The 25,670-nt window shown below is 48.3% G+C and overlaps 1 protein-coding gene across 2 annotated transcripts in view; it reads right to left on the reverse strand.

Moving 5' to 3' along the window:
* Positions 1–25,670, reverse strand: part of cdh13 (cadherin 13, H-cadherin (heart)) — a 189,141-nt gene that overhangs the window by 126,082 nt on the left and 37,389 nt on the right. For both annotated transcript variants that reach the window (XM_084673081.1, XM_084673082.1), the window contains exon 2: positions 9,660–9,777. In XM_084673081.1, the coding sequence (XP_084529207.1) occupies positions 9,660–9,777 (118 nt within the window). The remainder of the gene's footprint in view (positions 1–9,659; positions 9,778–25,670) is intronic.

Consider the following 25,670-nt stretch of genomic DNA (forward strand, 5'->3'; position numbering starts at 1 on the left):
GTCTGGTCAGCAGTCCATAACAGCCAGCAGCAGAGGCTCCGTGTCAGACAGGTCTGGCAGGAGTGCAGCCACTGCAAGCCAGAAGCCCTTCTCACTCTATCACCCTCATTGACGAGTATGAATGTACGGTGGACAGCTCAGACGTAGCCAATGGGCTTGAGGTGTTGTGCATCTCCTTCAAGGTGTGTGAGTGAGGGCATGGGGGTCAGGAGAGCTCCTCCTTGCGCTCGCTCTTAAATCAGCACTGCTCCGGGTTTCACCACTGTAGCGGCAGACACTTCAGTGGAGAGTGAGGAGACTTGTGATCTTTAGCTTCATGAACTGCAGCGTATGCTTCATTCAGACCACACTTAAATCAGGGTTTGGAAGAAGAAAAAAAACAGACGCTCCCAAAAAGCAACAGGGATGTGGATGTTGCACAACGTGACATGAAGTTTAATCCGGTATTTTCTGGTACTTTATTGTCCTCACATACTTCCTCCTCATCTCTCTTCTTCTCTCCTTTTCGCTCCTTTCCTCTGCTGTCATATACCCTCAACTCCATTCCTCCCACCGCATCTCTTCTCTCATTTCCTCCACCGATCTCACATCTCCTCTCTTCTCCATAGGACACGGCTAATCTGCTTCATCTAATATGATCTACTTGATAAACCCTCCCAGAGGTGGAGCAGCAGTGATCCAGTGGCTAAACTGAGTCTGATCTTCCCTCTCTACCACTCTCAACACCACTACCCCGATCCTTCACGTACACGCAAGCACACATGAACACACACACGCCCACACACACGCGCGCGCGCACACACACACTGTGAGACGACATCAGCATTGGTAAACACTCCCGCCTATCTTCACAGTGCTGTGAACAGCCTCAGCCCAGAGCCCTACTCTTTGAAGTCTCTTTTCAAGGCTTGACTTCTAAAAACAGCCATTCCATTCTCAACCTTTTTTTTCCCTTTTTTTTTTACATACAATTAAATCCATCTCTGTGATCCGGGCAAAAGCCTGGAGCAAAACATTGGAACTGGCTGGTGAGACACGAGCAATGTTTGAACTGTAGAGATCGCGAGGGGAACTCAGGGACCTAGGGGCTCCTGGTTTAATTCCGTCGAACAACAAACTTGAAACCTTGTGTTTACTAGCCCGGCACGGCTGTCCATCACAGGAGAGAGCTGCAGTCACAGAGACCTCAGCGGAACCTCACAGGAGGAGAGCTGCACTGTCTTGAGTCTCTGCAGCCGTACAGCCAATGGGAGGGAGGAGAGTTTCTTGCTCAGCAACATGTCAAACAAGCATGAGCGTCTTATCAAGCTGGATGATCAATTATATCTCTGGTTAGGGAATATGGCTATTTATCAGAAGGTTGCCGGTTCGATTCCTGGCCGTGCGAAATGACGTTGTGTCCTTGGGCAAGGCACTTCACCCTACTTGCCTCAGGGAAATGTCCCTGTACTTACTGTAAGTCGCTCTGGATAAGAGCGTCGGTTAAATGACTAAATGTAAATGTAATGTATTGCTCTCATTGGTGAGTTCAACCTTTCAGATGATCAGACATTGAGCATTAGTAGAGCGTGTGGCAAACAACACTCACACACAAACAACGTGCACACCAACCCACATACCTACCACATCCAAAACCAAGTTGGCTGTGGGCCGCCAAATCCCAATGAAGCTAGTCAAAACACCTGGTCTCCGACCAATCGCTACCAATCAAAGCAGATGTGGTGGGGAAACCTCAGCCCCCTTGTCACGCCGGCCAGGCCCACCCCTCACACCTCACTACCTGCTTCTCAATCACTGCCCTGTCACTCAGCTGAGAGGCTGCAGAGCCCAGAGCAGGGTGGTGCGTGTGAGGGGAGCGCGCTGGCGGTTAGCACGGAGGACTGCAGAGCTAATGAGCCGGTGGGAGTACGTCTGGAGGCCGTGTTGTCGGAGGATGAAAGAGAAAGAGTTGTTTGGAGAAGTTTCGCCGCGCGTCCCCCGTTGCCTGAGATATGAACTCCCTGTCGGCGCCTCGGAAACAAAGCGTGCACGTGTACTCTAATTCTCTCGCTGGCGTTCTGTCTTTTCTCGCGCACGCATATAAAGCCGTGCGCACACGTACGTGATCTCTCTCTTATTCCCCCTCCCTCTCCCCACATCCTCAAATGCCAGAGCTCTTTTCGGCAGCCCAAGAAGACAGGCTCTGAACAAACATTCCAGGATAACACTGAAGTCCCAGCGCTCATTCTCTAATCTGCCTGAAATTGTCTGTGTGTGTGTGTGTGTGTGTGTTGGGATGTTGGTTTACTAGCTGGTGAACATCACAATTAATATCACCAGTGTGGCTCACACGTTGATGACACAGTTTTCGACATCACGAAAAACAGTCACTCTCTAATCTCCAAGCAAACACACAGTCATTAATATAAAATTAGAATTGTGTTTACGATTGTAGATCTTGGTAGAAAACACCAGGGTGTGTGTAGCTAGTGATGATTCCAGAGTATGTATTAATTAGTTTAATAAGCTGGGAGCTGGACATGGGAGGCTATTCATCTCAGCTGTTTGTATCTTCTCGGAAAAAACGCAAATCTTTAAATTCTCCTTCAAAGACGCAATTAAAAAGATCATGTTGCTAATAGATGAAGCGCCCAGTCAGTGAACAGGCAGTGCTGAATTAAACATGCCTGCCTACTCCTCACTGGCACTGGCTGTTTGTTAGTCCTCCCCAACCATGTAGAGTGATTTGCATCAGAAAATGTAAATTTGTTTCTCAGAGAAGTAGGTTAGAGCGAGAGAGATAGAGAGAGAGAAATGGGGAGGAAGGGAGTGAGGAAGACACACTGCAGATGGAAACAGCAAATGAGGAAAAGAGAGAGAGGAGGGAAGCTGCTGATGGGATAGAGGGAGGGAATACGTCTGCAGGGAGGGGGGGGGACTCAATTGTCAGAGGGTGAAAGAAGATCAAATGGATGCCAAGTTGCTCAGTGATTGCAGACGGGGTCCTGGCATGGGTGCTCATGCTATCCGGATGCCCTGTGTACCCACACAACACCGGTGGCATCTCTCTCCCCAGCCTCAGCCCCAGCCTCAGCCTCAGCCTCAGCCTCAGAGCCAGCCCAGTGCCAGCCTCAGCCCCCACCATCAGTGCCAGCCTCCGCCCCAGCCTCAGCCCCAGTCTCAGCCTCAGCCTCAGAGCCAGCCTCAGAGCCAGCCTCAGTGCCAGCCTCAGCCCCAGCCTCAGTGCCAGCCTCAGCCCCAGCCTCAGGGCCAGCCTCAGTGCCAGCCTCAGCCCCAGCCTCAGTGCCAGCCTCAGCCCCAGCCTCAGCACCAGCCTCAGTGCCAGCCTCAGCCCCAGCCTCAGCACCAGCCTCAGTGCCAGCCTCAGCCCCAGCCTCAGCCCCAGCCTCAGCCCTAGCCTCAGCACCAGCCTCAGTGCCAGCCTCAGCCCCAGCCTCAGCACCAGCCTCAGTGCCAGCCTCAGCCCCAGCCTCAGCCCCAGCCCCAGCCTCAGCCAGTGTATGTGCCAGCAAGGCCTCGGGCTCACAGCAGGTGCGTGGCCTGGGAATGGAAAACGCCCCCCGCCTGTCACACGCTGGACTGGGAACTGTGTCGGCCTTTGAAGACAGGCTGGATGACTAAAGGTTTAAAAGGAAGCCTCATCAATGATTTATAACAAGATGTTAGTGTGTGACATGATGACGTAACAAACAGAAGGTTTACCCCCCTCAAGCCAGCCCTCATGTACACTGCTATCTTCTGTAAGCTAATGGGAACAGTGTTGCATCATGAACAATCTGGAGATCCCTCACCCTTTCCCTCACGGTCACTGTTGCTCTCTTCCAAGTAGCTGTATTTTCTGTCTGTCTGTCTGTCTGTCTGTCTGTCTGTCTGTTTGTCTGTGTTATTCTCTTGTTCAATCTATTTACATCACTTTTTCTCGTTCTCCTCGATCTCTCTCTCCCTTATGGGAAGACCAAAATACCTGTCACACCGAGGACTCCACCTGGTTAACTATATCCTGGTCCAGCCTGGTGTACTATATGCAGGCCCAGTCTAGTTGACCAGCCCTAGACCCCAGAGTGGTAGACCTAACAGCCCCTGCGACGCACTCCTCCTCAGGCACACTCTCTCTCTGTGACAACCTCCTCGGTAATTACAGTCATTCGTCAAAAACAGTTTGATTTATAGACGATTAGGAATACACCAGAATAACACAGTGTGGGTCACACGTCTGGGGGGTGAGGGGGCGGGACGAGAGGGGGGAGGGAAAGCTGGAGGGAAAGCTGGAGGGATATATGGAGGGAAAGATGGAGGGAAAGCTGGAGGGATATATGGAGGGAAAGATGGAGGGAAAGATGGAGGGATATATGGAGGGAAAGATGGAGGGAAAGATGGAGGGATATATGGAGGGAAAGATGGAGGGAAAGATGGAGGGATATATGGAGGGAAAGATGGAGGGATATATGGAGGGAAAGATGGAGGGAAAGATGGAGGAGTGGCGGGGGGGTGAGGGAGAAGAACGGCATGCAGCATGGTCTGGATACAGAAGCAGTATGGTATTACTGGAGCCACAATGGTCCACATGGAGTTTGAGCATTTAGAACCATGGGCCGGATGTGAACCATGTTGCTATGGCAAGAGGCCCAGTGATGCTACAGATATCTGCCTGATCACAGTGTTGATAAGTTGCAGTGAACCAGGAAGACATCTGCCGTGTTACTGGGATGGAGATGCAAAGGTTGACGGACTGAAACATAGACAGATTGACTGAAAATCCCAAGTATCAAAATAAATCAGAAATTGTCTCCCATGTGTGTTAAACTAAGACTTTCTTTGCGAGTCTGTGAGTTGGGCTCTGGAGCAAAGCAAATATATAGCAGGTTTAAAGTAAGTAAACACACAAACACAGATATGCATACACACATACATGCACACACACACACACACAAACATGAGAGCAGCTGCAGAGGCAGCCACTGTGCAGGGAAATATAAACCACATCTGATCTCTAATATTCTGCCTCATGGAGAATTCCATAGAAGGGGGATAGGTCTCAAGGTCCACTGAACTTCTCAAATGAACAAATGTTTCTTTAAAAGTTCAATTTAAGTTGTGTGTGCGTGTAGTTGTGTGTGTGTATGTGTCCACAAGCTTCATACTCATATGTATGTGTTGTGTATGTGAATCTGTGCCCCTATACTGTGTGTGTGTGTGTGTGTTCGTTTGGTTGTAGGAGCAGAAGCACAGAACAATTTATTGTGTAGACTCGGAAATGTTGAAGCGGAACACTGAGAAGTTGAAACAGAATTGATGGGAGAACAAGTTCCATTTATCCAATTGATCCAACAGCACCGGGCCAGATCAGAACCCAAGCATGACTAAACTGGGTTGGTGATGAAGTCAGGTAGAACAGCAGACTTCCAGGAAGGTCTCAGTACACATTTAATCTGGTGATGAGATGTAGGCTTCCTGCCAGCCTGCAGACACAGCCCCCCCTTCATCCGCCATCCAGTTGTCCTCTAGCCTGTAACCTTCATCCTCCCTCTGACAGTAGACCTGGATCCTGGTCTGTATCAACACCCTTGTGGATCTGAATGGTGTTCTGTATCTATATCCTACATCTGAATCCAGTCATGTATTTCAACCTACATCTGGATCTTGTCCTGCACTGATAACCCACATCTGAATCCAGCACTCTGGTGCCCTTACAACCCAACCCCTACACCACAGGAACCTCCAACCTTCATTACACCTTCCTCCATACTGTACCCATACCTTACCCTGCCAGTATCAACCAGAGTCCTCACTTCAGATTATCCTTAATGATGAGCATGGTGCTTTAGTTTCTGGTCTGGTGAATGAATTCTATTGTTTGTTCTGTATTTGTATTGATATTGGTATGATGAATCCATTAAAAGCCCATTACGGTTCAGTGGTTTGGGGTCTGACAGGGTTCACAACGCCCTGCATTCAGGTTCAGACCAGCAGGGAGAAATAACTGACACAACTTCAGATCGATCCGCGTCCCTCTTGGATTCCTCTCCATGACAGAACATGCTGCTGCAGGAGTTGAGACAAGAATACATTTCTCTGTCAAAACACATTCTCAAGAGTTTCTCTGTCTGCAGTTAGTAAATCTGCTCCCTCTCAAAACACACACACACACACACACACACACTTGTACACATAACACCTAATTGTAAACCAGATCTCTCCCTAGCTAGTGTTGGCCATTGTGCGTTTGGTGCAGAGGACACAGCGGGGTAATAGAACCGGTACAGTGCTAAAAAAGATGCCACCTTTGGTCTTCTCATCTAAATGTGTCTGTTGCCTTCTCATGTAAATCTGGTGTTATCATTTCCAGTCCAACATAAATTCCCTATGATATGAGGACACTGTTTGTTTTTCCTTGAGACATATTTCATTGAGGCATAGGGTGAAACTGACACAGGGGGTTCTGCTGAACTACAACTGGTGTCCTCATATAAGATTAAAGGATCAACCTCAATCTGGTTTTTCATAAATGTATTATCTTGTTCATTTCCCTCTCATACCCAAAACAGGAGATTCATACATTTCAAATCTCTCACTGCAGCAGTACTGTAAAACCAACACACCTGATTGAACCTCTCATCTTGTCACAGATAATAATAAAAAGTAAAAAGGGGCTCAAGTATTTTTTTTTCTTCTATTACGTCTGTCCTATTTCCATTTTTCAATTTTCCAGTAAATTATTTTGTTTTGATATGGTGGTTTTGTAGTATTTTGATGAGAAAACTGTGTCCTCTGGGTATGTCTCTGTCACCTCTTACAACTCTTACAGATGTGTCAGTTCAAGCCACCTGATTTGTTTATGTCCAGCCAGCTGGGACACAAAAATGATTTCAAGCTCAGAAAGTTCTAGCAGGTGTGTGTTCCCCCTATGTACTACGCTGGCTGCTTCCACTCAGCAAGATCTGAGTGAGCTGTGTGTTCCTAGTACAGTTCATAGAGAAGTGAACCAGGTGAAGGAGCTATTGTGCAGAGTGACAAGTCAATTTTTCAGGCTGGAGTGCCTTGACTTCCAGAGAGCACGCTGCCTGAGATTACAACTGCTCAAGAACAATTCTGATACTGATTTGACTGATTCAGGGACCACTGTTCCTGGAGTGTTGCATATGTATTTAGAGACTATGGATTTGGATAAATATAGAATTCCGTGTATTTATGCTTGTGAGCTCATTTAAGGCTGTACTCTCTGTCAGTTTCATTTGACTGTGGTAGGTCACCTTAGCACAGGGCCCTGATCATGATGTTCTCCGTATCTATAGCAACTATCTCTCATTTGCTGCTGTATTTCCATTGCGTGTTTGACATGACGTATTCATGTAATTAAGATCAGTGCATCTGGTAGTACTTGCAATTGAGTTCGTCATGACAAAGAGAACATTTGTGTGTGTGCGCGGTTGCGTGGGCCCGTGTTTCTGTGTGTGAATTGTATGTTTGTGTGTGTCTCCCACCCTTTAGAAAGATGTCCTTGAACCTCTGTCCACCTCCCCCCAAGACCACCCCCCACCCCTCCCAGTTAATTACAGGACAGGGTCAGCAGGGAAGCGGGGCCAGTGGCACCAGGGGATTTACATAAATATGCATGTGTTGCCTTGGGAGACTGCTGCCTCCAACACTCTGAACAAGACAATCCCACACACACACATACACCACAGATCCACACAAAAGGACATACAAACATACACACACACTGGGGACCTTCCCCCACCCATTAGAGACAAGCAGCAGCAAACCTGATCCCCCAGCAGAGCTGCATCACAGCGGAGTGGCTGTCAGACGCTCCGCAGCAAGTTGTAGTAGACAGTCACACAGCATGAGGGTGGATTATATGATGTGTGCATGCCTCGATTTGTGTGTGTGTGTGTGTGTGTGTGTGTGTGTTTGTATGTATGTGACCAGGTGTGAGTGTGTATGTGTGTGTGTGGGGGAGGGAGAGACCCCCTGGGAGAGCAGTGTTTCTGCTGACAGGAGCATATTGTGGCTATTAGAAGTGCTGTGTTGTCTCAGAGCTGTGCACCAGAGCAGAACTGAGCAGTGTCTGTTGCTCCCTGGATCACTGCTCCCTCAGATGACAAACCGCCTCACAGCGCCCCCCCCCCCTCCTTCCCCCCACCCCTACACCAACCGCCATCAGAAAATCGTAAAAATAGAAAAATTGAAGGAGAATTGAGTACAATTTGTGGTTTTGTCGAATGGGTAGTCAAATACATATGTTTGCGATTGAGAAAGTTGTCAAGGCACGCCACTTCAGAAAGATTGCCCAATGGTCCATCAGTGGCTTCTCCAAAGCATAACCTTTCTGTAGTGGATGAAAAGCCAAGTTGGTGCTGCATGTACATACACACATGTCACTACAGAGTGTACCTTCATGGTAATGAGTGCATTTTCACCACGGCAATCATGTCTCGCAGCTGCCATAGAAAATGTTTCCCCGCTCCGCTGTGTGACCTGCGGACCTCCTTGTCAATCTGTCTGAGATGCTGCAGAAGCATTCCAGCGGTCGGAGTCTCCTGGGAACAGTCAGACGTTACCGCAGATCCCAGAGGAGAAAGGCAAGATGAGCAGACAGACATTACTGCTCATCCCAGAGTAGCAGAAGAAGATGGAAAGACAGCCATTACTGTTATCCCAGAGGAGCAGAAAAAGATGGAGAGACAGACATTACTGCCCATCCCAGAGGAGCAGAAGAAGATGAAAAGACAGACATTACTGTTATCCCAGATGAGAAGGAAGAGATGGGAGGACAGACATTACTGCCAATCTCAGTGGAGAAAAACAAGATGAGCCGTCAGAATCCACTGCCAATCCCAAAGGACAGAGTCAAGACGAGCAGACAGACATTACTGCCTCTCCCAGAGGAGTGGAGAACCAGTGAGTTGTGACAGGAATGTGAACGTGTGGAGATTGCAGCTGTGTGTGAGAGCTCCAGTTGGTTCAGTGGTCATCAAGGCCTCGTCCAGCAGACTATAGCAGCGACCAGGTCACCTCTCCTTGGCTCTGCTGAATCAACGTCTCCATATTAGTGCCCAGGGGGCTTGAACTCTCCGCTAAACTCGCTCTCTCTAGTACCATGATCACCGCCACTGAGATCAAACACCTTTCTGCTGAGAGAAAAAAAACAAAACAAAAAAACGATTTCTGGGGGGAAAAAAACAGGTAGATGGAGGTGAAAAGGCACACAGAGAGAGTGTTTTTTTGCTCCGTGTTTTGTGCTGTTCTGCCTCATCGTCCGTAGGGTGAGTCAGTCACGTCACACTCAGAGTCACGGAAGCCTCAGGGTGAGGATCACTTAGGAAGGCGTCAGAAAACATGGCCCAATCAAGAGGAATAATTCATGAGCATCGGAACAGTTTGTTGTTGTTGTTGTTGTTGCCGTTTGAAAGTTATTGCTTCATTTCCTGTTATTTCACACACATTTTCATGAATTCTAATGAACAACTCAGACAGCCCACACAACACAATGGTCTCTTGAAAAGGCCGTGGGGGATTGGCTCACTGAGTGTGTGTGTGTGTGTGTGTGTGTTTGGTTGTGTGCTTTTTGCAGAACGACAGAGAGAGACAGAAACCTAGAGAGAAAAATTGGTGGGTGTGTGTTTGTATGCATGTGGGCATGTGGTTTTGTGACTGACCTTGTGTAAGAGGCTGTCCTTTCTGGAAACCTGCAATGTACTCCACCTGGTACTCCTTCACCTGGAAGCCAGGCACACAAAGCTCCTCCATCTCCTCCTGGCCTCCCACATGGAACACCTGGGAGAGGGACAGAGGTCAGGGGTCACACTACACAACATAGAAAACACTCCAGTTCGGAGAGATCTCCACAGTTGGATGATTACTCATCCCTTAAGCACATATACTGTATATATATATATATATATATATATATATATATATATATATATATATATATATATATATATATATATATATAAAAACTTGTGATCATATGCATTGAGGTTTAGTAGCTGTTCTGTGATCTGTGCCTATAACCTCCATCAGTTTGAGCCATTCGAGGCTCACTGCTTTTCTCAGACATCTAACACCCCTCTATCAATCACTTGTTTACCTTTCTGTCTCTTCTCTATCAATCACCTCTTAACCTCTTTCACCTTTTTCATCAGTCATTCCGTCTTCTCTCTCAGTTGTCACACCGGTTCCATCCAGGTTGTGCACATATACATCAGTTGGCACTGTACAGGCCAATGAATCATCGCCCATCCAAATCCAAAGCGGAACCTGAGCTCAATTTCACATGGCAGTTTCACCGCTCTCTTCATCCACAAAACCCCCACACATATTTTGAAACTTGACCTTGTCTTTATTGCGATCCAAATAAATGGATATCCACTTCCAGTTAGAGTGTAAATAATTCTTCCTGTGCAGTTAAGACATAACTTTCATTTTTGTCAAAAGTAATATTGTAGTCAAGACAATTGAATTGTTAGAAGGTCTCTAAATATACAGTAAATCGTTGAAATTGGCTCTATCCAATGAAATACTGTTGATAAACTTTTAGAACTGTGCACGTCTATTCCTTGATAATCTGCCATACTTACTATGTGCACTATTTGGATGTTGCTTTGTATAAATTGTCTGCTAAATGAATACGATAAAAAACAAGTGAAATCAAATGTAACAGTGAAGAGAGGAGGAAGGACTGGAAGCCCACAATCCGGGCCTGCATCTCACGGCTTTTAAAGACATAACTGCTCTCTATGAGGCCCTGCATCCATGCTCATTACCACGCTGACAGCTGGGAATCAATTCTGTTCCACAGCGGCAGGTGTTCCAATGTTATCGGATACCACACAGGTGAACGGGTGGTTTCCAGAGATAACAAAAGAGAAACCCTGGATGGACCTCCAGGTGAATCATCTATCCAGTGCGTGGCGCAGCCACTGAGACCTCTGGCTGAAGGTGGGTCCTGTTTAAGGGGCCAGAGAAGGGGAGGCTTGCTCCTCAGCAGAGCTCCAGGGAGGAGATGGGGCGGGGGCGGGGGCGGGGGTGGAGGAAGGCTTTGGCAGAAGCCCCCCGCTATAGAGCTCATTACATGTAATGTCCCTGCTAAGTATTCACGACATCCCCGGGACAAGCGCTCTCCTCCAGGTGTCACAATGTTAATTCAATCCTTTCTAAGGGCCCCTGACAGGATAGATAGGATCCGTGTTAGCGCTGAACTCAATCACATTTACGCCTGGGCCGGGTCACTGCCGCGGCAACATAGGGAGTGGTGGGGACGCCAGCACAGCCGGAAGGAAGCGGCGATAAAGCTTAGAGGAAATAAGACCGTCAGAGTCGAGGGGGGGGGGGCGGCATCTCACAGCAGGGGCACGGACATCAGAGGCACTGATACTGGTTCATCACACACTGCTCTGAACCAACACACACACAGGCCTGGGTATGGGCACACCCACGCACACACACACACTCTTACACACCCACACGCAGAAGCAAAAAAAAACACACTCATACACTTAAACACGCGCGCACACACACCCAGCAGGGTGCCACCTCATGTTACTGCGTGGGCGTTGCAGAGGACAGTGATATCGGCAGAGGAATGTTCCATCTCAGTCATAACCACCACACACCCCCCCCCCTTCCCAACCCACCCTTTTCTGGGGGTGTTAATGCCCAAATCAGAAACATGAGGGAACACAGAGAATCTCTAATGGTACTGGAATCATGCTGGGGGCAATGTGTTTGAAAATCGAGTTGCATGTGTGTTTTTGTGTGTGCGTGTATGTCTGGAATTTGAAGACAGCGTTATATGTGGGGATTCTGCAGTTCCTCCTTCATCTGGAGGCTCCACACTGCGTCTGGTGATTCTCTGAACCTGCCAGCACAAACCACCTGCAGTCTGCCTCCTCCCCACACACACACACACACACACACACACACAGAGCCACACACAGACATATACACTCGGAGCATTCAGACCTCTGTTCTCTCCCAGTGGGAAGCACTAATTGATGTGCTGACGATCCAGCCTGTGTATCAGGCCTGTTTGAAGTGTGTGTGTGTGTGTGTGTGTGTGTGGGTGTGTGGGTGTGTGGGTGTGCAAATACAGCAGTGTTATCTGATTGAGCTCTGCACAACTGACCACGAGAAGAGATGACGCCTACTGGGCAGGTCTGGTAAGTGCAGGGTCTGGAGAGAACGGAAACAGAATAATATCCCGGGGACACTCACGACTGTCACATCGTAGAACTGAGATCAAATGCTAGGAATTCTAAGAACAACTGGGTGGAACGATAGAATCAGGAAAAGGACATGAAGAGGGGGGATAAAAACACAGAAAGGAAGTTTGGCTGTTGTGCTGTTGCCTCTCCCAAAATAGAGCTCAACAATAGATTCCAACATTGAGATGGTTGTGTTGCTTTCTTCATACAATCTCCGGTTGCAAGACGGAGAGACGGAGAAAGTATGAAGAGAATTAGAAAAGGGAGGGGAGGGAGAGCGAACTGAGAAACAAAAGACAAAGAAATAGGGAGAAAAAAGGGAGGGGGGGTTCTTCCTTCATACACTAAATCTGCTAATAAGCCTAATTTGACAACTGATGTGTGCGTTTTCATAGACATACAGCTCCCACTCGGATAGGATTAGCTACGACATTGAAGATGACACGCACAGACACGCACACACCTACACACACAGACAGATACACACACACACACACACACACACAAATCTTTCGGAAAAATCCCCCAAAAACCCCAGCCAGGAATATCATATCATGCATATCCACCATGATGCTAATGCCCTGTAATGCAACAGCAGCTATATTCCCTAATGGTGCACCAGGGCGAGGCGTACCAAAAGAGATGCAGTGTGACTGCCAGAGGCACCAGCCTCCTTGATGGCCTCATCACACCGTCATCATAGAACTGTTTGTGAAAGCATGGATCTTTAAACTACTGAGCGTCCTTCATCTCAGATCTATTTTCTTTCCCATGAAACCTTTATTTACAGAGAAGCCGACAGCGCGTGCCCCCTAGACCCACTTTGTGTTTGGATGGAGGAAGGTCAGAAGCCTGACCCAGCCAAGCTGGACCAGCTCTGTGCCATATTCTATAATCAATGACCCTGACCAGGCGCCGAGGGAGGAACACAGAGGGTCTTGATGTTGTATAGATTTTGTAGTAGCAGAAAAGTAAACACAGAAACCTATTGAAAAACACTTAAATTACAAGCTAGGTTTTCCCTGCATTGGGCCAGTCTGGAGGCATTCGGGACTACCTGGACTGAATAACAACATCCCTAACAGGGGAGGCCTGTGGTGGCCCATAGCAGCGGTGGGATAGGAGCGATAATCCAAGCATGAAGGAGGAGAGCGAGGAGGAAATGTAGCATAGCAGCTGCACTAATAGCCTTCCTGTATCGCTGTTTGTTAGCTTCCTGATTGCATAATGGGATAGTTTAATGCTTAACTGGGACGTGTTTCTTTCAAATCCTTTTCTTAATCCTCTTTTTCTTGTTGAAAGAAAAAGGTAGAACAGAAGTGACAGAAATGGATTGTACATATGTATTTCTGTCCCTGTCCAATGAGTGGCCTTCAGATTGTCCCCGGTCTACCCCAGCCTTGCAATAACACCATACAAGGACATCTGAGGAAACAGTTAACATTAACTGCTGTTGAAGCCCAAAATAGCAGTTGTATTAGTTCTAGACTGGGTATATTTGTGCCCAGCTACCTAGGTGATGGCTCTGTGTGTACTCTAGACCCCTCCTGTCCTACTGAATGGTTTATAGACTGCATTTTACTGCAGGCCTGTCCAGACCTATTGTAGGGTCTATAGATTGATCTGTCCTTTCCTATATAATGTTCCCAGCAGAGTGGCAGTCCCATTAAGGTGTGTGTGTGTCTGTGGTGTTAGTTTGAGTTCAGGTGCATGTGTGTGTGTGTGTGTGAGGGGGCAGTGCTGTGATTAAGCTGGTGAGTCTATGATGAGGCTGCAGGTCCACTGCAGCCACCTGGCCCAGCCCAGTGTAAATGTCAGCTCTGGAGGAGATCGATAAAGCTATATGAACCTCAACAGGAAGCCTGATGGAGAGGAACACCACACCTGATCACTGTAGCCAGGCTGTGTGTGTGTGCGACTGCGCCTGTGTAGTGGTGCGTTTGTGTATCTGTGTGTGGGTGTGTGTGTGTGTGTGAATTTGTCACATATGACCGCAACAGCTGTGAAACAAGTTGTCCCAGCCGGAGTGAGTCTCTCCTGCCCATTATGTCACGTGACACGTGTTCTCATTCTCGTCTTGATGTGTTCACTTTTATTTTGAAAAGAAGGAGACAAAAGGAGTGTGGAGAGAGGAGTGGAGAGAGAGAGAGTCATGGGCATGTGAATGGACAGAGAGAGGGATGCAAGAGAAAGGAGGCAGAAATGAAGCCAAGGTGAGGGGTATAATCATGGACGTGGTACGTATAGACACAGGAGAAATGTACACTACAGTACATGAGTTGCTTTTTTCCACTGAATTTGTATGTGCATACTGTAAACTGTATACCTAGACCATGACCTACTGACATCTCTATGACTCTCTACCTATCTTTCTCTTTGTCGAACTCACACAGACTCTCCTTCTCCCCCACACACACACACACACACACACACACACACACACACACACACACACACACACACACACTCTTGCTCTCAATCTCTCTATCCTCTCCCACTCTTCTTCTTTCTTGGCTTTTACTGTAGACGCACGATGACTTCGGCAAGCAGAACTCTGGGAAATGTTCAAGCTTTAGCATAGGAAGGACTGAAATCATTGCAGTCTGTCTTGTAAGATTCTCAGTGTGTAGACACTCCATCACTCCACCTTGATGAATGCTTACTTCCTCATCCTACTGGCTTCAGTTTACTAAACCAGTAGAAACCAGTTTCCTTAGCCATAGAAGTCAGAATGCACAAATAAGCTTACAGTTTTTCCCAGAACTTTTCCCCCCCAAAACTGTTGCTTGAAGCACCCACTTCACAATCTCATGTGGCCTGTGTAGGTTGGGAGGGGCCTGTCTGACAATAGCTGTCAGTTAGAACACACAGAGAGGCAGGTCAGGATGTCCTATCACTCTTCCCTATCATCAGATGCAAATTGCTGTGCAATCCAAGGATGAATAGGACCAATCAGGATTGTTTGTTCCCAGATACAAGCCTATCAGTGAGGATCAGAAGTGGGGTTTTGGTGCCAGACAAAGGTCCAGCTTCTGTGTGGGCCACGAGACACTGGAGGTCAGCAGAGAGGGCTCTTCCCCACCCCCTGTCTGGTTCTATTATTGGCCTGGGCTGCAGGTATTGGCTGGGGGGTGGTGGTTTATCAATAGAAGATGGAGCTCTGACAGCTGTTGTCGTTGTCTCTCTCCTCTGTCCTATCCTATCTGCTGTTCTCCCGCCAGACATGAGGACGCTGGCGTTCCTTATCCTGCTCTCATCTTATCGCTGCTCTTCTTTCCTCCTCATCCTCCTTTCCTTCCTCTTCCACCCCCTCTTCTTTTTCCTCCTCTTTCTCAGAGTTGCTTCGCTGCAGCACCTTGTTTCTACCTCGGCCCAGAGAGCGGTGAGGCGAGCGGGACTCATCCGTAGAGGACTTGCTGGGTTGCTACAGGTTGGTTGGGACGGGAACCTTAGGTATGTAAGTGAGGGGTTGATTGCGATAAACATGAGCAAGACAGTATTCTTTTGTAGAGGCATCTGCTGTATACTTATAGTAGGTCATCATATCAATGGGTGCCCTCTCTGATCTCTGCTCAACTCTTTATACCTCTCGGCCTACTCTCTCGCCCTCACTCACTCTCGCTCTCTCTCTCGCTCTCTCTCTCTCTCTCGCTCTCTCTCTCTCTCTCTCTCTCTCTCTCTCTCTCTCTCTCTCGCTCTCTCTCTTTGCCCTCTGCATTTTCTCTGTGTTATCCCCTCTCTCTATTTCTCTCTCTCTCCTCACAATCTGTTCTTTCCTCTGTCTCCATTCCTCTGTTCCTCCTACTCTCTCTCACTCTGTTCATCAACTCTGTGTTCTTGGAGCCAGTGATGATGGGGGAGTCCCTGGGGGAGTAGGAAACATCCACAACACCAGTTCAGTACCCTGATGAAGCAATCATTAAAGCTAACAGGCTGACAGTACAAAGACTTGATACAGTATGCAAACAAGTCTCTTTGAATCTTTGAAGCATTTCCTTTTCATCCCTTCTTTCTTTGCCTCATTTCCTCTCTCCATCTCTCTCTTCCTCTTTATCCCTTTTTGTCTGTCTGTCTGTCTGTCTGTCTGTCTGTCTGTCTGTCTGTCTGTCTGTCTGTCTTCCTCTCCCACTCTCATCTCCCATTCTCTTTCTGGCTCTCTCTATCTCCTCTCTCTCTGTGATTCACCGACAGGGAAAGCTACTCGTTTATATTCCTGTCACAGATGGTAAAGCTTTGATAAGATTAGGCAGCCAAACCATTGAGTTTAGGGTGCGAGTGTGTGAATGATGTATGTCTGTGTGTGTGTGTGTGTGTGTGTGTGTGTGTGTGTGGGGGTATTCATCTTGATTTCCCCAACTTTAGTAACAAACTAAGTCTGAACAAACTCTGGGTCTTTATTCCCATGTAAAAAAAGAAAACAGTAGAGGTCAGAGTTTACCCGTGTTTACTGAACACTACAAATCTCTGTGGAAAAAACTCCAGGGAAAACGGCTCCTCTCTTTCGTGATTGAGTGTAGCGCCTCCTCTGCATACCACACCCTGATAAACTTCAAAAGCCCTCAACGTTTATGCTTGCAAAGTAGTCTAGAGGAAAACCATGTTCAGTTCTTTGCATGACCGACACGCTCACAAAGCCACCAAATTCATCTGCTTTCGCTATGAAGCCCTATCACACCAGAAACATTCTGTTTCATGTCACACTTCATAGGCATTTCATGTGTGTTATACACAAAACCAACAACTCACAGAGCTCACAGTATTCACAAGGGCTCAATTCCCAAGCACTGTTATGAGTACACAGTACAAATAGGATTTTCTCTGGAAACTTCCCTGTTTGAGGTGGATTTAAGTTCTGAGCCATCATGCCTTACAAGTCCAAACCAGACAGAAGAAACCGAACATTTAGAAATTCAATCTAAAAACACATCTCAGGGAATTTGATTCTTTTGATGGAACTTCAGTGGAAACTTGTAACTTGATTTCAGGTGGCGGGAAAGTACATTTCCAAATCCGGCGGCACATCCAATCCCATTTGATCCTGTCAAAAGGTACAGTGCAAAGTGGGAATCACGTTCCATGCTGTTCTCCTGCAGCGACCGCAGTCAGTCAAGCAGTCAAAGTGGGAAGATTATTCTCTCGCAGAACAGCTGTCTGGGTCCACTGACCTTGGAATATATCAGGTATGCACAGTGTAAATATACTGGACTCATGCTAGCTTGTGCTGTTGCCATTGTTGAATGGCTCCACATTTAGTCCCGGGTAGACAACCAAACAAAGGGACACAGGGATTTGCTTGTGGCTGAATAAGAAACACACTGGGCTGATTCAATCTCCGATGCGTGATTGCACAACACCAGTCTTAAGTTTTGTCCTGATGGTCCTTCCAAAGAAACATTCACAAACTTTTGTTTCTTCACAATCATCCAGTTGTCCTTCTCTGTCAGTATCTGTACAGAGAGACTGAGAAGGTGTGTGTGTGTGTGTTCGTGTGTTCGTGTGTGTGTGTGTGGTAAGTGATGAGGAGTGAAAGGGCATCTCCACATCATCATAGACATAGAGCAGAGCTTTCCATCTGACCTGGAGCTCAATACTGCTCTCTCTCTCTCTCTCTCTCTCTCTCTCTCTCTCTCTCTCTCTCTCTCTCTCTCTCTCTCTCTCTCTCTCTCTCTCTCTCTCTCTCTCTCTCACCCACCCACCCACACACGCCCACTCTCTGCCCCCTTCACACTGCCACACACTGTCTCTATGCCCAGACTCAATCTAGCATAGCTGTGCAGCTCTTATAGACCTGACAGGTGAAGTCATGACCCAGGAAGCATTGATCTGCACCAAGTGACACCCAACAATGTTTACTGACACACGCTCTCCAACACACACACACACACACAGATATACCCAGACACATAGAAACAGGAGAACCAGGAACGCTTGTGTCTACATTTCTGAGATGCAGTAACCGGGGTTAACCGTCTCCCGCCTCTTGTGTTTGGATGAGATCCCATCCCTGAGGATGAAGTCTGGACGAGTTCTTTCTCTGATCCCCCACAGCTAGGAAAGCAGGGAGGAAACGGAGACATTCAAGGAGACATTGTAGGAAACATGGAAGGAGATATGATCGGAGACATGGTAGGAGATATGATCGGAGACATGGTAGGATAACGTACATGGAGATGTGATAGAACATACGATAGGAGAAATGGAAGGCGACATGGTAGAATATATGATAGGAGACATGGTAGATGTAGTCGATGCCATGGTAATAGCTCTATCTCTGAGAGATGCCTTTTCAACAAGTGGGAGACAGTGCTCGTCAGGAAGACAACGTCCGTGCTGTGCTGTTGTATCTCTGTAGAAGGTCAGAGCCGAGCATGTATGGAGGGGATCTGGAGCGGTGACACAGCATAATGGATGTTATCTGATGGCTATTTTTAAATCATTAGCCACTCATCAGGCCTGATTGCTTGTTCGTCTATTCCTGACGCTCACCAATTGATAGGCTGTTTTATTAAATTCAAGGAGAGTCATGGAGCAATATCCTGGCATGGAAAATAGCCGATATCAGATCAATTCAGTTCACTTTAATAATCACAAAGTTACTTCAAGATAATGTATTGTGTAAATACCTTGTTCAGGTGTGTGGGCAAGTAGCTGAACATGCATGATGGGGTATTTTACAGGGTGTTGTCTTTGCAGCACGGCATCATTACGTAATGTAGGTGTTGCTTCAGTGAAAAGACCATATTCGCAGGCTAGCCTTGGCAAGCACATGAACAGAACGTTTTGAAAACCTTTGAGGTTAACAGTTCAATCTGTCTCTATTCAGACACCCTTCCCCTCTCCTATGCATGGTTTTGTTTAGCTACAGTGTGGTGCTACAAACTCAGTCCTGTTGGCCCGGCGCTTGAGACTAATGTGACCTGTGTCTGGGTCAGGAGATGGGCTGTTCTGGAGGTGGGTGGTGCTCCACCACAGCCCACACCCTCTAATGGAGCAATAAAAAGCTAGAGAGCAGAGAATCAATCAGGGGAGCGAGCTGCAGTCCTGTGGCTTGTTAAGCCCTGGAGAAAGTTACTGTGTCTAATCTCCCTGCACCCGGCGAGGGCAGGGTAGACCAGAACAAGTTTGGGTAGCTGCAAATAACGGCTGATGACAGTGGAGGGATGAAGGGAGAGGGAGGGGGAAGAGGGGGCGGGGGGAGGGAGAAGGAGAGAAGGGAGGAGAGACCGGAAGGAGAGGTAGGGAGAGGGAGAAAAAGGGCAGAGAGGAGGGAGATGCAGGAAGAGGGAGAGGGGGAGGAGGGAGAAGGAGGAAGAGGAGGGAGAAGGAGGGAGAGAGTGAGTGAAAGAGAGGGGAGGGAGGGAGAGGAGGGAGAGAATGGGAGATGGAGGAAGCGGAGGGAGGACACGAAGGAGGGAAAATGAGGAGGTGAGGGAAGAAAACATGGCCCTCACGTATTCACCTTCAGGGGCTTGTCTCCCAGAACATGTACAAAGTAAACACACTCGGGTGAATGCTCACTCGGGTGAAAGTCCCTTTCCACCATCTTTTGATTTACCCATTCACTTGATGTTTATAAAACATCCTGCTGGCTTTCTGCTTTTATTCCTTTTAACCTCTCCTTTTCAGTCGCTTGCAGGCACACATATTCACCTGCTACTCAGTGTGATAGCAGGTGGGTGGAAGCCTTCTAGGTCTGAGCATAAATAAGGAGTACCATGAGAGCACAATCAACATTTTCCAAACCAACCGTCAACAAGTCAACTAACCAGTCAGTCTCCTCTGTCTACCAGGCAGCAAGACGAACCAGTCATCCAGTGGTACCAGTCAGTGAGTATATCAAGCCTGCTTGTCTCCCTGCCGGCCTGGGTGAGTTGAGCTCCTGTGCTGCGGACTCGCAGGCAGTGGATTACCAAACAGCAGAGACCAGTGTTAGGCTTCCGGCTGCAGACAGTGACGGCTGCAGAATATGCCTGCAGACAGATACGCTGCAGGAGATGGAGAACCCTACCGGGCTCCCCAGGGACGCTCAGACCATGATGGAGGAACGAGCCGGCTCCTAAATCTCACACACATACACAAACACAATCACCCACTGAGCACTGCTGCTGGTAGGACACAACTGTCAGCAATGGATGGTGGGAAAGAGAAATGATAGAGAGAGGGAGAGGATGATAGCCATAGAAAAAGAAAGAGAGAGGGATTAAGAGGGTGAGAGAGAGAAAGAGATGATCAATTAGCTAAACAACTATGTTTCTTGTGAATATTCATAGAGTGAATAGCCAGATTGCTTTACTTAATAACACCGTTTGGATATCATTCAGTCAATAGAAATGTTATTCAGCTATATGGACAGGGGATCATCTTGGGCACTCAGCAGCCTACAAAATGCATTTTTCAGCCAATCAGATTCAGATGTCGACACGAGGCAATTCCGTTCATGTCTTTCACTCTTTCTTTATCACATCTTCGTCCAGCCCCCCTTCATCCATTTTTGTTTTTTTTTCCCTCCTCTAACACCATTCCCTTAAACACCCTTTCAAAATGCATACGCCACAGACAGGATGAGGAGCGGACGAGAGGGATGAGCTGAGGCATCGCCCAGTGTTCCCACACAAACATTCACAATCGCCACGGAGATTCAAACGTCACCCGTCGCATCTGAGCAGCCCCGGCCCGGCCCCTAATTCCATCTCTCCCAGCGTCATTCTGAAACGGAATAGAACCAATTTCGGAGAGCAAATTGAGGGCCCATCAATTGTTGCAGGGGATGTATTGGCACCCTGGGCACTTAGGCGTGGAAAGAGTGTGTGTGTGTATGCGTGCGTTTGCGTGTGTATGTGTGTGTATGCGTGCGTATGTGTGTGTACTTGTACGCGTGTGTATGTGTGTGCGGAGAGAAGCGGGTAAGTTAGGGTCAGACAATATTATATAGCCTCAATATAAATCTGATTTACTATCCATTGTGCGGCGAGCCCTGGAACAGGGGGATGCAGGGGGGTGGAGGGGGGGGTGGGGGCAGGTGCAGGGGGGAGGCAGGGAGGGTGGAGGCAGTCAGGGGGGAGTGCTGGGGGAGGCTGGGTGTGGGGCGGCATAAATAAAACCCCGGCGTGAGAGCAGAGAGGAATATCGGAGGCATTGTTGTATTAAATCAGACTAATAAAGCTGTGCATGCCCAAACAGGATCTAATGAAGACATTGCAGGCGGGAAGCGGACGACACACACACACACGCACACACGCGCCAGGCGCTCCTGTTCCACACGGCTCTGACACAGACACAAGGCCACAGCTGCAGCAGCCAGTCTTAATCAAGGCTGAGGAATACCTTTGTCTACAGGGGAGCGAGCAGAACATAAAAGCCACTTTGGGAGGCCGAGGGACCGCTGTAACAGGACCAGCTACCCTTCACCTGCGTGAAATGAGATGTGCGATAAAAAAAAAGAAGACGAAGAAAGCACGGCTGTCTCTATTGGCATGAAATGGGTTGTAAAAGAACCAAAGTGCTTGCTTGTGTAAGGACGCTTGTAAGATGACAAAGCGGGTCATGAGAACACAACCTAGACCTGGCCACATGAGTGTGTGTGCGAGTTTTACATTCCTCTATGAACACCTGCGAGTCTACGTGGTGTAGCACTGTGTAGTAATTCATCCTCATTGCCCTGTATTGTGTGCTGCGGAGCAATGACACACACACAACACAGACACTCTATATCTCATGCCCACTAGAGGTCAATGTGTGTTACTGTTACTATAACAGGATGACACCAGGATTTGGCCTCCGGGACACTGTGATGGGGCTTGTATTTCAGACGGGTTGAATTAAGAGAGTCCCGTCAGCCAGCTACTATGGGTGCAGCCACGGCGTACACACGGAAGACAAGCGCTCATGTTCGTCCACCTGTGTTTGTAATGACAGGGTTGGGAGAGGGTGGAGGCTGGCCAACACTGATCCCAACACACCCGCTCTGACGGGTGACGCTCCATCCTGTTTCAGCACAACGGACGTCACACCCTAACCCTAACACCACATCACTGTCCACACTTCAGACTGCAGACTCTGGGCACGCTCAGAAGGTCTTCACTCAGCAATGCCAAAACACAACATACTGTTTTATAACTTTCCCCGAGACTGTGAATGCGGTTCGTTGTGGAGCGTGGAGAGCCGGAGAGAACTTTGAACGCTTGTGTGTCAGAGGACTTGGTGTAGACTGGCAACGATGGGCATGGCGTGGTGCGCAGTGGTGCGTGGAGGTGGCGTCAGGTGATATTGCTGCAGGACGAGGACACTGACCGCTGAGAGATTAATGACCAGCCGAGGAGCAGAGACAGAGGTCAATCATGGGTCACACACTCCTGTCTGCGGCTCTGGGGACTACGCTAACGTTACAGGCAGAGGCAGAGGGAGAGAGAGGAAGGAGGGAGGGAGGGAGGTAGAAAGAGAGAGAGAGAGAGGCAAGGGGGGGAGAGTGAGAGAGTGAGTGGGAGGAGGGGAGAGCGGATTAAGGAGAGAGTAAACACAGAAAGTAAGAGTGGAGGAGATAAAGGGAGATATCTTCAGGCAGGGACAGAGATAGGGGTATTTATCTCTGTGAGCTACTGGTGGCTATGCTCTTCAGCTAGCACCGTGTCAGACCAACCTCCCCACGAAGACGGGGACGGGAAGGCGGGGAGGAGCAGGGGTGAGGGGGCTCAGGGAGAATGGGAGGAGATGGGGGAGGGTGGGGGAGGAAGAGGGAAGCAGGAGGCTGAGAGCAGCCAGTGAGAGGCAGGGGCTGAGACAGAGGCAGGATGTTGCTGGGGAGGCAGGGACCGAGCAGGGGGGAACCATCCTTTGGCTTTCTAACAACCGTGTTATTGAGGGGCGGGGACGCAATTAGACGGGGCGCGAGCCAGCAGGGGATGAGGAACGTCATTACCAGGATCACATTGTTGAGAAGGGGACTGTAATTAAAGAACTCCTACATCAATGAAAACCCTTTGATTGGAGGAGCAGGAGGAGTCCTGCCCCTGCTAGAATGACCTTCACATAGAGAGGGGGGAGGTGGTGGAGAAAAGGTGGAAAAGAGAGAGAGAGACAGAGAGAGAGAGAGAGAGAGAGAGAGAGAGAGAGAGAGAGAGAGAGAGAGAGAGAGAGAGAGAGAGAGAGAGAGAGAGAGAGAGAGAGAGAGAAAGAGAGAGAGAGAGAGAGAAAGAGAGGAGGGGGGGAGAAAAGGGGGAAGAGAGGGTGGGAGAGAAGGTGGGAGAGAGGGAAGGAGCGAGAATGAAAGGGTAAGAAGGTCAATTAGAGAGGCTGAGTTGAATTGTTCCTCTCTCTGGGTAGGGCGCAGCAGTGATCGTGGGTTAGACACACTGGGCTCTGCAGGGAAAGGTCAACGGAAGAAGAAGAAAGTTGGACTCCTGTTATGAAGCTCAGAAGGGATGCTGACTGGCTGTAACTCCCTTCCCCCCACAGACAGCCAGGCAGAACTTGCAGAATGGTTGCAGAAGTTCTATATTTACTGTGAGGGGAGGGAGGAGGGAGAAGGGGGCAAGGACGGGTCAGGGCAGACGGCTTTGAAATCCAAAGAGTGACAGACAGGGAAGGGTTGTGCGTGCGGACAGAGTCCACCTGTTTCAGGGCCACGGCCCCATGCCTTGGATGAGCAGAGAGAATCAAAGGCCTGAGCTGGAGAGAGGAGGGTCCGTGGTCCAAGCTCCCAGCATGGCTGTCTGACCCTGCTGAGACCCCCTGGGAGCACCGGGGGGCCACAGGGTTAATATGCTGCTGGGCAGCTGCTGGGCCGAACAACAACATACACACAGAGCCGGAAAGAAAGACGTGAAAGACAATATCATACATCAATACTAGGAACATGCTTTCAAAGAGGAACTGATGCTAACCAGGGGGTTGAAGTGAGTCAATATGGTTATTGAAAGGTATCGATGCCTACACTGTCAATACCTTCACAAAACCAAAAGCTTCTCTATTTTTATATAATATGTGTGTGGATGTTAGTACGGCCTGGTTTTATTTACTGTGTGTGGCCACTGTGTTGATGTGAAAAAAACAATTAGCACTAAGTATGCTGGCCATCACTGGCCAAAGTGAGTAGATGCTAGCTTAATGGTCCATCACTGTTATTCCGCACAGAAACCATTACAGTCATCCTTTTCCATCACCCCTACCCTTCCCATTTCCCTCTTCCTCTATCTCTCTATCTCTCTCGCTCCTTTCCTCCCTCTGTTCAAGTTAATCCTGACTTTCCTCGGGGAATGGGGAGGGAACGTGGGCAGTGGAAGTGAAATAGTGTGTAAACCATATCGATCTGCTGTGTACTGTATGTGAGCAGGCTTTTCTCTCTCTGTACAACCTTGAAAAACCATCTCTGACACACACACACACCCACCCACACACACAGATACCCTACACACTGGTCATGTCATGGTGAACGGTATATCCAAGGTGCCAAGGTGTTGAATACCTCATTTTCAAGCAGTAGTTTGAACAAACGATATACAAGCAACAGCAAAAAAAAGTAGTTGAGATCTCTCCCTTTTTTATCTTCCCTTCTAGTCCTTCCCTTCTAGTTTTTCTTTTCTTATCCTCACTCTCCATCTTCCTCCACTTTTGCTTCTCTCACTCTCTCTCTCTCTCTCTCTCTCTCTCTCTCTCTCTCTCTCTCTCTCTTGCCATATCTCTATTTCCCTATTTCTTTCTCTCTATATCTTTCCCACTCTCTTCACCTCTCCCTTCACCTCTCTCTCTTTTTCTTTCTCCCTCCCTCCTGTCTGTCTAGTTCTAAGCCTGCAGTGTTGTTTTGTTCTGTCAGACAGTCTGTCAATCTTTCACATCATTACCGTAATAAACAAATATGTTTCAGTGCTAAGTCGATGGTGAAGTCTTCACTGACAAATGGCTTACCAACCATGCACAACCCCTCTCTACGGGTGCTAACACACACACACACACACACACATTCATGCACAACACATACTGTATATTCACAAAGACAGATAATCACACACCAGTCCAATTCCTCCAGTCTAAGGAACGCCAGGTCCATTATCACGACGATTACAGAGAGGGGTCTGATTTATCTACTTGGATAACTCCTCAGAACCCACCCATCAGACAGAACCTTCACACACACACACACACACACGCTTACAACCACACACAAACAGCTTCTCTCACCCGGCAGACAGGGCAATCAGCCTGAAATAGCGTTCATCTCCTCCCTTCATCACATAGTGTTGTCTCATTCAGGCTTGTGTCTTCCACAGACACGCAGCTCCATTAGTGATGCTAGACCACACGGAGACAGGAGGAGGGTCTGAGGGGGAATCCGTCACCGGGCCACAGGCTGGGAGCAGAGGATGATGGGCACCATGGAGACTCCATGCACACACACACGTGCACACGTCTGCGCATAACGCCCACGCACAACAAATGTCTGCACACAAACACATGACCACACACACG

Source organism: Hypomesus nipponensis, chromosome 14 (genome assembly GCF_054491055.1).
Source record: "Hypomesus nipponensis isolate SF chromosome 14, ASM5449105v1, whole genome shotgun sequence".
NCBI lineage: Eukaryota > Metazoa > Chordata > Actinopteri > Osmeriformes > Osmeridae > Hypomesus > Hypomesus nipponensis.